The following is a 13,836-nucleotide window of genomic DNA, read 5'->3' on the forward strand; positions in this document are numbered from 1 at the left end:
TTGTTTTAGGAGCTTTTTGAGATTAAATAGAAGAAAATACAAAACATTAAACATGTTAACAACACAAAAGCCATATTAAACGCAGACTACTTTAGGCCCGGAAGTAGGATTCGTCACGTCATTACTTAACGACCGGATTAAGAATCACCAGTTAAGCTAAAAAGCATCCACACAGAGCGACCTCAGCTGCTCAGTGGATTCAAACCCAGAGCCACTGCTCCACCACTGACCCTGCTTTATTTGATCTCATCTATATGACCTCAAACACTTCATGTCATCACAAATGTTTAACCGAGCTTGTAAACAACCCAGATCTTGATGTGGTTGATCTTAGCTTACATCAAGACACTAACTTTATTAAATGTGTGTCATGTTGTTGCTCTATATCCCAGATTGATGGTAGTGGAGATGCTGCTAAGACAAGGTGGTCTACCTTGCACTGTGGCAATACTCTCGGTGAGCCATCCTCCTTCACCTCCTCCTTTCAATTCAATTACAGTTCAATTCAATTCAGTTTCATTTATATAGCAGCAAATCACAGCAGCAGTTGCCCCAAGGTGCTTTATATGATAAGGTAAAGACCCCACAATAACAGAGAGAAAACACCAACAAACTAATGACCACCTATGAGCAAACACTTGTCGAGAGAGGGAAGGAAAAACGTCCTTTTTAACAGAAAGAAACCTCTGGCAGAATCATGCTCGGGCTCAAACTTTGTATCCACCAAGTGACCCAACCAAAAACTCGGAACAACCACAATCTCAGAGAGAGCTTTCCACACGACCTGCGAAAACTCAACAATCACCCGTTACGTGACCTCAAATGCGTGGAGAGGCTTTTCTGACATCCTCAGGGCGCGTGAAGTCACAGCTCTTCGATCCAGGGTGCTATTTTTGTCAACTTGTTTAGATGTTCGCCCTTAGTAGCTGTAGTAAACAAATTAGCTTAACATATAAGAGTACTGTGAGGCAGGGTTCACTTTGATCTAATTTAGCAAGGTTGCATCTACAGATATGAGGGCGTCGCTAAAAATAGCAAACTTTCACGGGCGCGATAAAAGAGAGAGGAATATGAGCGTGTTTGGACCACATACCTACTGAAATCTAGAAGACTGTGTTCTTATTAAACACTAACAATACCCGCCAAGCGCTCTTCTTTAGGTTCGTTATTTAACATTAATCGCGTGTTAGAGCCACGGGCATAACAGCTCTTTATATAAATTGCACTCCTACACTTCAGTCTCCCACGTGCGAACGCTTCACAGTGTCCCTCGGTCCACGCTGGGGTGACCAGTTATTTTATTTTCATTTTTTTTAAAGCCAATGCGTCTCAGCACTCTCAGCAAATGAATTGGCTTGTGAGGCAGCTGAGGTTCAGTTTGTGAGAGAGCAGAGGGCTGATCTTAATTTAAGGGTCTGTTCAGCACTTCCTATATTAGATGTGAAATGTTAAACAGAATCAGAGGGGAGGGTGGGTTGCCTTCGCGGCGACCTCTGACCCCAACCGAGGTTGACGCGTCCTTGAGGCGTAATTGTCTCACCTCGAGTGCTCGATCGACACGAGAGAGGAGCGGGGTGGAAAAAGTGCACCGGGCTTCCTTTCTGCCATAGAATGAGTTACTACTGCGTTTTTTTCCTCTTCTTCCATTAAGCTGTCGAGAGGTTGAAACGATTTGCCTCTCACCCCTCGCTCGGCCTCGCCCGTGCGTTTTCATAGCCACGGGAGCAATGTATTGGACTGCAACCGTTCGAGGGATGCACAAAATTAGCCCGTTTTCACTTATCAAATGTTGGAAGTCTGATTTGAGCAGCTGCCAGCTTTCTGTCTCTCGCGTTGTCTGAAATAGATTTTTTTTTTGTGTGCTTTCCCAGCTCCTGAAGCTAACCGCGTTTGGCACCATACCAAGATGATCCTGGGTAAAGATATTTTATGAGATTGTGCAGACAAGTGCTCTCCAGTGTGCAGCCCCAGTTATGTCGAGAGCTCTCTTTTGTCTGCTCGTACTTACTTGTCCGTCACACATTTACTCCATTCCCTGCATTTCCCGCCTATTCACGTGACACGACTGTTTAAGTAAACATCCAAACGTCAGCCGTTTGCATTTGTGACGCAATTTGGATGCTTGTTGATGTTTCTGCTCACATTTCGGTGAGCAGAAACTTGTGAAAGCCCAGGTTAATGTGTGTGTGGAGTGGATAAAAAGACCCAACATCGCCAGGTCCTGAATATTCCTACGGCTGCACAGCCACCTATTGAAGCGTTTTCCCTCAACAGACGGTGATTATCACTTGCAAAACCATCAAACGGGTGCATGTTGATTTGTACATGGGAGTCGCATGCTTCCTGCTATTACAGTATGTTGCAAGATGACAGAGTTACCCCGGAAGGGGACCAAGTCATGAGCAGAGGAGACACAGAAGTAGGTCAGCTCCTAGGCGTTTGTTACATCATACATATTCATAAACAGCACCCAGTTGTTACAGAGCGAACTCACTCCACACAGGCTGTTTATTCTGTTCACTGGGCCCCCTTCTCCGTTTAAATGTTAAACAGTGATTACGCATCGCCGTGATTATGGGAGCGCCAGACCCTGATTGCTGCATTTAAATGCACTTAAGCGCTATTATACGAACGCTATACTATCAATATCTCGTATTGTAAAACGTGCTGTGCATTTAACATTTTTCTCGCTCATAGTTGGGTGAGAAGATTGACCCCACTGTCGTGGTTTTAGCTGAATATGAAGCTGTTAACCGGACGCTTTCCTCATTTCTGGTTCTGCAGTTTTACAGTGACAGAAAAAAAAAAGTCCTCTTTTTGGTGATAAACTTGTTTGGTTTGACAGTGAATGCTCTAAAACTACCAGGAAACATTGACTGCTTAGCTGATGCGAGCCATTAAACTAGGCAATGCAAAACCTGCTTCCACTTCAAGCTGTCCAGGACTGTTAATCCAAGAACCTACATGATTTTAAAGGAGACCCCTTCTGCTCATTCCCAGCTCTTTATTTTTACTTTTGAGTATCCTCCTGGCTCGTACTGATTCATTGCTCAGAAAGAGCCAGGAGTGGAAAAACTGCTGTAAACTGAGTGTTTAGAGCAGCGTGAAGCTTTTGGCTCAAAGGGCTACTTTGCCCATGTTAACCATCAGCAACCACCATTGTAGCAGAATACGTATACAAATATATGACAGGAAACGCAGCAGGCCTATTTGAATGCATTAATTGTACAGTTGTACATTTTAACCATTTCACTCGTGCGTAATACTGATTGTGAGAGCAATGCTGTCTAATAAGGCTGTGCAATTAATGGGCTTTTAATTTCAATTAAAATTTCTGCCTTCCACCAATTAAGGCAATATAATCAAGACAGAGCAATTATTGTCCCACAGTCTGTCATGGAGTACTTTTTACACACTTCCTTTCTCATATCCATAAAAATCAAAATTGACTCCCTGCCAGGCTGTGCTAGGTTTACTTCACATTCATTTACTTTATTTATGCAGTTGAAGTGTAATAAAAGTTTAAGGAAATGCGCTAAATTATAAGGACAATTTTGTTATTTTGAAAAGGTTTAATAGCTAATAATCTCATTGTGACCCAAATAATTATGATTTTTGCCGTATTTGAGCAGACTTGACATTTAAATGCCTCTTGGCTTACCTGGTTTTGTACCTTTGTTTGATTCTTCTACTTATAACTTAGAGACTTTTAGGTTACTGTGATTTAATCTAAGTGTTATTGGTCTCATCTGTCAAACAAGGTCATTGCCTTTTCTGTATATGGACTGATTGTGCTTACTTAACTCACAACAACTCATATATTAACTATGATACACTAGGTGTTAATAATAAACTGCTGCAATCGTCTTAGCACTAACTCGTGCACAGTGTTTACGGTTACATTAAAGCTGTAAGACCTGTAAGTCGATCTGATCCATTTATATTACATATTGTTTAGGTACAGCAGATAATGCAGCTTTTTTTTTCTAAGCATTACAGCTAAAACATCTGACTGCCTCTCAGTCATCAATCTGCAGTGTTGGCTTCAGTCGTTTGGTATGATGACAGCTGGCCAGCGAATGGATCCATTCTTAATTTTAGTACGTGCTCGCCGTGACGCTGCGCCTGTCCTTCAACCACTGCGGAGGAAAAAAAAAGAGGTGCAGGAGAGTGTGGGAGAATGAATACAAACTGAGTCAGTCACAAGGCTATGAATTGCACTGATAGTTCAAAACATGATGCTATTTCTGCCAGCTACTGTTATTCACTCAACCCTAATACAATCAGACACTCCAACACAACGATTATGCAGGGGGCGAGACTGACCTCTTCTCAACTCCCAGCAGCCTGTGCTGCAGTTTCACAATCATTTGTGGGATTTGGACGGATAAAGAGAGAGAAATATAACGTTTAAAAGTGTGTTTCACTTAAACTTATAGTTAAAGGCTTACAAATGTTAGCTCTGTGCGCGATTAAAATGCAAACATTTGTTCAGGTTTTTGTTTTTTTTTAAATTAAGCCATGCCTCTCTTATTACCTTTGTTGAATTAACTTTGATAACATTTTCACTTCAAGGAAAACAGAGTAATTTGCTCCCCTAGGCGCTCGCGTTCAATTCCAGCAGGTGGCTATTAGTGCTATCACAGCCCAGCTGACGGTATCTGAAAGGTCTCTTGTTCATTGTTACAACCTGCCATAAACATTTCATTACAGGGATCCTCAACCTATATTTTCATCCTCCCCTCTCTGCAGTCAGAACGAGTTCTTTACCCGAGCAGAGAAAACCGAGAAAAATGGAGCTCGGAGAGAGGGGGAGGTAGCGAGGGTGACAGGAAGACTCTCAGGAGCTCAAGCTGAAAATATTGAAGGCGAGGAGAATGTTAAAGTCAAAATGAAAATACAAAAAAAAGGTTGGGGGGGGTTGGATGATAGATGGCGGGGAGCAAAAGAGGTTATAAAGGAAAGTAAAAAGGAATCAATGCGAGAGCTTAAGCATGCTGCCAGTCTTTATTTTAAAGAGCAGACTTTTACAGACAACAAACTCCTACATTCCTGCCTGTTAGCCGACATAATCTCGCTGAAGGTGTTGGCTGCTCGCGCGAGCGCGGGGTTCAAGGGTGGCCTCGCTGCAGCGCCTTTGTTTTGTTGAGCCCGGCTGCAGCTCGCATGCTGCACCGGCTTCTTTTCTTAGAGCTGCAGAAGAAACGCCTTGCCTATTGATCCGCTCACATGTAAACAAAACATCTCCGTTCTTCTGGGCTTAAGGTACGAATACACGGGAGAGTTTGGTCGGAAGACTATACTATGCAGTGCGTTCCTCCTCTTCTATTTGTGTACACGGCCTCTGTGATTTGACAGCCTCTCTTGACAGCTCCTAGTGAAGTACAGCACACTTGCTGAAGTGGAAAAATGTCAGTCACCGGTCAGTTTAGCTTCGATTTGTATGTTTTTCTATTGCAGAGAAAGCTTTTTTCCCCCTTTTTCTTACACATTTGTACCCATGCGTTGCAATTCCTAAATTCAGACTTGCACTTATGATGCAATTACACCCATGTGATCATGTGACTGCTGATCTAATCATTGCAATAATTAAACCTGAGGTCTTTTCTGCGTACTGTACGCTGGCTTCAGGTGATGTCGGGCCTGACGGGTGCAGAAACCGTTCAGTAGGCTTTGTGCTCCCTGTGTTTTCTGCTCTGGGTGCTTCTGTACGCCTGGCTGCTTTTCCCCTCCTCTCTCCATATACAACTGGGCTGCGGCAAGGGGGTCAAATGTCACCCTCTCGGGATTCTGCGTCTCCTTTTGTCATTGCTGAGCTTGATGATTGCTGCGCGTGTTTGTATGTGAGAGAGAGAGAAACAGGGCAAGAGATTGTGAGAGTAGGAGCAGGCTGAGAGACCGCGCTTTGTGTGTGAGGCTGCGATTTTCTGAAAGAGTACGAGGGGTTTGGGGGTGAGTCAAAGTGAGATCTCCCCATCGTGGTGCTATAAAAATAGCCATTACAGCATGGTAAATCACAGCTTGCCTCTTAGACATATCACATCTGTACTAGGTTTGGCAAGAAATAGGTGCTGAGGGAATTATGTGTGTAGGGGTGGGTGGATGTGTGTGTGTGGGGTGAGGTGAGGGGAGGGGGGGGGAGGCAGGGGCAACCAGCTGAGACCACATGCAAGGAACATCCTAATTGGTATTCAGGCCAGGGCTGTCACAGCTTCTCACACGCGGTCCTCACTGCAAACACATTCCTTTCTGTTGCCACGGCACCGGGCCCCAGAGAGTTCCTTCGACGTCAGAGACGAACCCGTCCACTCACAGAAACCCCAGTAAATCCCCGTGTCCATCAGCACTAGTCAAACGGGAGTCTTGTCACTTCTATTGTCTGCCATCTTATCTCCTTTTCAGCTCTTCAGCCCCTTTTGTTCATGCTCAGTCAGAGACACTATGGTTTACTAATTAAATGATTCCCTTACACTTTCACTGGGGTGTCAGCGCCTCCTTAAACAGATCCACCCCCCCCCTCCCCAAAACGTAGTTGGTGGCTTAAATCAAGTATTTTATATGCACATCACACGTTTGTTCAAGGCTCTTGGAAGCTATGAAATATTATTTCTGTATTTCTACAATTTGGGAACAATATGTTTTGGGTATTTTTAATAAAAATTTTAAACTTTTGAGATGTTGTCATGGTGCCCATCAGCCCATCAGCACGTTATTTTGGGTTTTACCGACCGTTTTGTGAAAGGATCCGACTGGAACTGAAACCACGTCCTGATAAATTCACTTGTAGCTCGAAGCCAGTGAGCAGGTGTCACTTCACATTAACATACCTGCCTACTTTCAAAGTCTCTGAGTGTTTTTGGAGGAGGGCAGGTGGTGTCGAGGAGTTGCGGACGTGTGGTGTGTGTGTCTGTGTGCGAGTTGCACTTTCTTTCACTCTAAGTGTTGCAGTGCAACCAAAAGAAGTTTGTTGTTGTCTGCAGTTATTTTAGTTATTTTATTATCGTAGCATGAAAGTAGAAGTTATTTGATACATTTTCACAAATTTTCCAAACAGCCCATTTCTTTTCCACAAGAAAAGGAGGTTGGTGGCACGTTGAAATCTCTTTTTGGTACTTTTGGTAGTGTCTCTGGTCTTTTCAGTGTTGAACTTTTGGTTCCAGTTCACTTTGTATAGATTATTAAACACTGGCTCTCTTCTACAGTGTGTCTTTGTCCTGTCCAGATCGACAAAGGATGAAGATAAACTGTGCCAGAGGCTTCATCCTGTAAAAAGGGAGATTTTCCTTCCCACTGTCACCAAGTACTTGCAGGAGGTGGTCTGATTGTTGGGATTTCTCACGATTATTGTGGGGTCTTTTCCTTAGAATATAAAGCACCTTGAGGCAACTGTTGTCATTGTTTGCACAACATAAATAAAACTTGTCTCAGTTTTGCATCAGTAATCGATGGATGAATTTCCTCCAACCTCAAAACTCTCACTTCCAATCGCATTCTTCCTATGAAGGATAAACCATTGTTATTCCCTGAGCTATTCAAGCAAAACGGTCCTTGAAAAGGGGAGAGAAGATCATTTTCAGGGAAAAGATGGGCTTTGCTTCAACAACATCCTAACTGGAACCTAAGAAGATGAAGTTGGGTTCTTGGAGATTTTATATTTGAGGCTGATGTTGCATTTCCTCGTGGCTCTTGAGAGAGTTCTGGAAACCTTCCCAAAAAGGCTTAGAGCAATCAGCGTGTCTTTATACAAAGACAGACATCTTTAAACATGTGACTAAGCTATCATTTCCATGGGAGGCTACAAACTCTTAGGGGCAGTTGACAAATAGTGACCTCAGACAAGGTTATGTCATAGTCTGTTTCATCTTGATACGTTTCTATATGTTGTATGTGTATTTTAGCTCCTTATTTTTGAGTAGTAATTCAATTTCTATGTCTGCCTGCTGAACAGAATTAGCTTTTTCTTTACTGAGTCCATTGTGCTTGTGTGTGAAGTTGTATGTGTTACCTGTGGTATTTTCCCTTTTCTATTTTGTTTCCAGGGAAACAAAAATGTAATCCAGCCTGACAAATGTGAAATAGTATTTTTGCACCAACAAGGTGATTCCCAGGTGTTCAACCAGAATGTCTTGTTGTCCATTATGTCCATAAAAAAGTTTGAGGCAGACAGAAGGAGAAGTAGTAGGCTTAAAAACCTCTCTACAGTAGTTGAACAGTATCTGAAAGTCATGTCCTTAGAGAAAAAGAAAGATAGCAGATAAGAGATGGGTATTGTATTATCCCTTGTTTTCTGAATTCCCGTTTTGATATAGTTTTGCTATCACATACTTAGTTGTGAGAAAAAAACTGATGGGACATGGAAGAGTGGATCTGAATTAGAAACCATTTGCTCATTGACTAGGGAGATGTGTTTGACATGCCACGATCAAGATATTTAAGTTTTCTTTTCAGTATGACACAGAATGAATGACTAAGACTATCAACTCAACAGGAACTTTTTGCAGGGGTCAAATCAGAAAGCCATATTCCCATAGATTTCTATCAGATTGAAGTATTTCCAACCATAATTGTCGCCATCATGGGGTCTTCATTGGCTTCATTTTTCCACCTAGAAAGCTATGTCAGTGTCTTTTTACTGCCTGTGATCTGGTCCAACAGTTAATCCATCTACTGTTCACTGAAGCCTCATCAGAAATGGTGTCAGTGGAAGGGTGGCCATCAAATTATGTCCTTAATTTTAAACTTTGCCAATATCTTTTTTATCCAATAAAGTTCAGTTATTTTTGTACAGCAAAATGAGATTTTCAAGCATACAGAATTATCACTAAAAGCTGCACTCTGATATGGGGTCAAGTTGGCAGTTACTGTAGTGGTGCATGTTTGTATTATTCCCAGAGTATTTTAATGTATTTAAGAAAATACTAATATTTTGCGTCCCTGTGTCCATACAATATTGCTAGGCAAAATATCGTGATGCTATACTGTGTTGATTTCCCCCCCAACTTTTACGAGGATGCCTTCAGAGGTGTGTAAATGTCAATTATTTAACCAGTGCTCCACACAACAGGATGTTTTGATCATGGTCACAGCAGAACCTGAGTGTCTTTCAGGTTGATTTTTTGTGTGTGTTATATCAGTGTCATTAAATGTTTATCTCCCACTATTGTTTTTACAGTTCTCTTTTGTGCACTATGTTTTACCAGGTCACATATTGGAAATGTAACATTCACAGCACAAAAGGTTTCTTTTTTAAACTTTACAATTATCCTAAAAGATAATGTGAAAAAACCCCTCAAATTGCAGAATAAAAAACAGTAACCTAAATCCAGATTGCGCTGATGTTTTGGGCAAAATTATGATATGCACTGAAACCCAGAGGAAGGTATTGTCTATCCAGTTCTATTTCAACATGTCTCATACCTTTCTTTAACACATGGCTGCTTTCGGTGAAAAACACCTGAAAAACTGACAGAAAGAAAATCTAAGCTATTCACTAGTGAGGATACTGAAGCATTTTGCTGCAAAGTAACAGTAACATGATTGAAAGGAGAACTCCGGAATGTGAATGTGGAATTAGACATACACCACTGTGAGTAAGTGGTAACAAATACATTAATTAATTATATTTTTATAGAGAGATCAGCCACTTTAGGCAGATACAAACATGTTGTTTTTCATGAGTTGAATTATACTTCATCCTGATTCTGTTAACACTCATTTTCCCAGAAATTCTTGTCATACTTGGAACATTTTGGTATGATAAAGTGAGCTACCTTTGCTGCTCTAACACTCCCTCTGACTTCTCTTTCCTCCCTGTCTCAGTTAGCACAATGTGAAGAGCCTAATAAGCCTGCCTGTTGGCACTTAGCGCACCTGAAAATAGCATTTCCCTGTTTACGCGCAGCACTGCTCTTCTCACAGTCTTAGATCCACCAAGAGCCCACTGTTTGGCAACACACAGCTGCTGAGATGCAACAACTCTGCATTGTTAATTTGTCTGACCTTTTGTTTTATCTAGCTGCAGAGTGGGAGGCGACCAATCTGAAGAAAGTGGAAGAAGCTTACGAGACAGTCAACATGGAAATAAGGTGAGGCTAAAAAAGAAAGCAACAGAGGCAGAGGTTAGCGCCTACTGCGGCATACGTGTGGCTAAATCCTCAACATTTTGCACTTTTTGCAGATGAGGCATTTGCCTCTCACAGTTTTTGTTTTTTGATCGCAAGCAGGAGCGTGACTGTAATTTCACCAAGCCTTAATAATAGACTCCATCCTTCTGTGCTAACATAGTATGGAAAGAAGCACTGTGGTGAATATGCACTGTGTGATACCTAAGGCTAATGCTAATGAAGAAAAACAAACACTATTGGCTGTCTTCTGTACTCTGCTGGGTGGTCTTCTTCTGACTTAGTGTGAGCAGAAGAGTCTCCGTCTGGCTGGGAATTACCCACAACCCTCTCTGGCTTTTTAAAGAGAGAAATTGCAACTACTTTTTAGTAAAGAAAAAAAACGATTTTATAGGATTTATTCTGCTCCTCGCTCTTCTGTCATGCTTACAACAGCTGAGGAGTAAAATCCACGCACAGTTTCTTTTGCTCCCTCTCAGATGTTTTCACAGAACTCAGAGCCAGCCAGCAATTGCTGATAAGTAGCTTCTGTGGCCCTTAGGCCCCCAAACTGTTCATTACAGTAGGGAGAGAGGAGTGCCAACTACAGAGGTGGCACTTACCAAAAGGTCAGCCTTTTTTCCCCTCAACCAAACACTTGCATGAGAGAGGAGGAGGAGGAGGGTGGATGCAGGGGGACAGGAGCTGGCATGACTTCATTTGTTCTAATTATTCATTGTCCACCTTGCTTTAATTGCCTCTAGCCAAATTACTCACTGTCATTTGTGTTTGAGGACTCGGATGTGATTTTCTCCCCCGTGTCCCGGCCTTGCGCATTTTTCTCGTTCATACCTTTTAGAAGTCACATGATATCGAGGTCTACTTCTAATTAGTCCATACATTTTGCGCTGAAGAGAGCAATTTCCACAAAAATTGACTGCGCGTGAAAGTTACGACCCCTGCCCCACCGAGAATCACACGCGCACACGGTTACGCAACCCACAACGCTTTCCTGACCCCGAATCGTCCCCCTACAAATGTTTAGGGAGGAACAATCACCCTCCCTAAACATTTGTTAACCCCATTAGCAATTCTGGGTTATGAATATGGAAATGAGGGCCTGTGTGCTGTTAGAGATAGGGCTCACTTGCCTTATTTGCGATTAGCGAAGAAGAGCAGCCCTTACTGGCTCGGATAATTAGAGACACTGCATAGAAATGGGCTTTAACGGGCCACCTCATCAGCACAATATCTGAGACGTTAGTCGCTAGAAGGAGCAAGGAAAATAAAGCTACTTTGTCAGCACAGTTGTGAGCCATGCAGAAGTTATTAAAGCAGCCTGTCAGGGAGTGACAACAAATTGAATTGAAGAGTGTTGTCTTAAAACATAAAAAGGATTCTGTTCAGGTTTAGTTGAAAAATCATTTTTCATGGATTTCTTCTTAAATGATTTGCTTAAAAATACCATGAGTTTTGTTGTCTTTCCTGATGGAACTGAGGAACTTTATGTAATCTGTATTTTAACTTCCAAAACTAGCTTCAGATGTGCTTCTGATCTGTGTTTCTGTGTATTTTGGTTTCCTCAGTGACTTACAGAAGAAGTTGGCCATAGACTACGGAACAGACTGGGAATTTCTGTTTTTGAACGGCCAGTGTTACAAGCTGAAAGTATATGAGTAAGTACTGACAGACCTGGAGTGCTTCTGCCTTTTCTTGAACAGTCATGTGAAAAACCAAGTGCAGCCTAATGTCATCTTGCTTTATCAGTCTCTCACATTGTCGTGGAGGGATTTTGCCCCACTCTTCCTTACAGAGTTGCTTCAGTTGTTCTTTGAGTTTTGCGGGCGTTAGTTAGCATTTGACCTTAAAACACTTTGGTATTCAGAGGGCTTCACGGTCGACCCTGTGAGTGTAAGATGTCCCGGTCCTGTGGCTGCAAAACAAACCCAACTCATCACACCTCCACCGCCGTGCTTTACAGTCGGTATGAGGTGTTTGTGCTGTTATGCTGTGTTTAGTTCCTAACGTGGTGCTGCACATTATGGCCAAACATCTCCACTTTGGTCTTGTGTGTATTATTTTTATATTGGAGTCTTTGGGGCCCCAGCTGCCAATGGGTTGAAGGTGGATTTTAGATTTTGTCTAGTAACTTTTTAAACCGTGTGCCTTCTTTTTTTATTGTTGGAGGCCTTGGATCAGGGTGAACTGAAAGCATCAGTGACATAGAGTATATGACTCACGTATTGGTCTTTTAAATGACCATGCTCCAATGTATGAAAACCAGACTTGGTGCATAGATCCGTGCAACCTTTTACAAAGCACAAAACGTGCACCGTGCAACCATTTTTAATTGTAATAACGTTTCCTGCCAACGAAACGAAGAATCGTTTTATCTGGTAACAGAAAAAAAAACTAGCTGTCGTTTCATCCTAAGGCTTGAGCCTCAAGCTTTATTTTATCAGTGTCGACACCAAACGTGGCATCCCATCCTATGGCTGTCCTGTCAGTGCTTGTAACATTTTGTAACACGATTGAAACAAGGTGTCATTGCACCTGTGCCGGTTGTATCTGTTTGGCCTCTGCAGTTAAAAAGCTCAAAGCAAACGCTACATATTAAAAATCACGTTTCGTTGTTGCAGCGCACTTGTCACGATTAAAGGCTGTTACTTGAAACATTAAAGCCTTTAACACTTTGTTTTTATTACTTGTGTTTTACCTCTGTGCCTCAAGTTGAGCGTAAACTCCCTGGATGTGGAAGTCAGTCTGTTTTCAAGAGAACTCACAAAAATCAACTTCTTGTCTTGCACAACTGTATTAAAACAAATTGCGTCTATAAGGAATGTGAACCATCTCGTAAAGATCCACCATTTAAGATTGATAATTTGTGAGCTCCAAGTCACCCTGGAGAAGCCAAGCAGCTAAATCAACTAAATTTAATCAACAGAATGAGCTTCTTTTACTCTCTCCTGCTGCATCCCTATGGCCCCTGCTGGGGTAGAATCTGTTCTCCTCAGGATTGCTTGCCAGCTGGAGCTTTAGAAGTCTGTGGGTGGTTGCAATTTTGAAAGAAAATTATCTGAGATCTGCACTAAGAGATCTGCACTGCAAATACATTTTCAGACATCCTTGGAATCAGTGGTTTTCCCATGCCCTTATTCACCAGTGTGATTTGTTTGCTTAGTTTGCCATTTAGGAGGCAAAATCTGAAAAGCAAAGATGAACTTCTTGCATGTACGCCAGAAGAAGATTCGTCTCAGGGTTTTTACATTACATGATAGTTTTACATAACAATATTTCACACTGCTTGAAAAATGGTTTAATTTCACGCTAAAGGGATGGGAAGGTGGCTCCTATATTATTTATTGAGCTTTACCACCGGAGATCCAAAAGAGCCTAAATGACCAAAAGACCAGCCCGAATAAAAAAAGACCAATTTTTTGATTGATGTTTTGTTTCCGTTACAATATTATACTTTAATGTATAATATTGTAACAGAAACAAAACATTAATCAAAAAATAGTTAAAACAAATTACAACATTGTATAAAAATGACAATCATCAACTCAAACACTTGGTTCTAATTAAACAGAAATTTCTATGAACTTGTAAGAACTGTGTAGGACATGAATCAGTCTGTGTCAGATCCTGAATCTGAAATTTCCACTGAAGTCACGGGTAAGTGGAACCAAGATCGAGGCCGTTTGCTGTTTGAAGTTTGCAAAGACGGCTACATTGT

The 13,836-nt window shown here is 41.8% G+C and overlaps 1 protein-coding gene across 2 annotated transcripts in view; it reads left to right on the plus strand.

Moving 5' to 3' along the window:
* Window positions 1-13,836, plus strand: part of LOC102197824 (glucosidase 2 subunit beta-like) — a 161,475-nt gene that overhangs the window by 103,072 nt on the left and 44,567 nt on the right. For both annotated transcript variants that reach the window (XM_005750377.2, XM_005750379.1), the window contains exons 11-12: window positions 10,016-10,085; window positions 11,687-11,776. In XM_005750377.2, coding sequence (XP_005750434.1) covers window positions 10,016-10,085; window positions 11,687-11,776 — 160 coding nt within the window. The remainder of the gene's footprint in view (window positions 1-10,015; window positions 10,086-11,686; window positions 11,777-13,836) is intronic.

This window comes from Pundamilia nyererei, unplaced genomic scaffold (genome assembly GCF_000239375.1).
Source record: "Pundamilia nyererei isolate P.nyererei 1_Seehausen unplaced genomic scaffold, PunNye1.0 scaffold00271, whole genome shotgun sequence".
Taxonomy (NCBI): Eukaryota; Metazoa; Chordata; class Actinopteri; order Cichliformes; family Cichlidae; genus Pundamilia; species Pundamilia nyererei.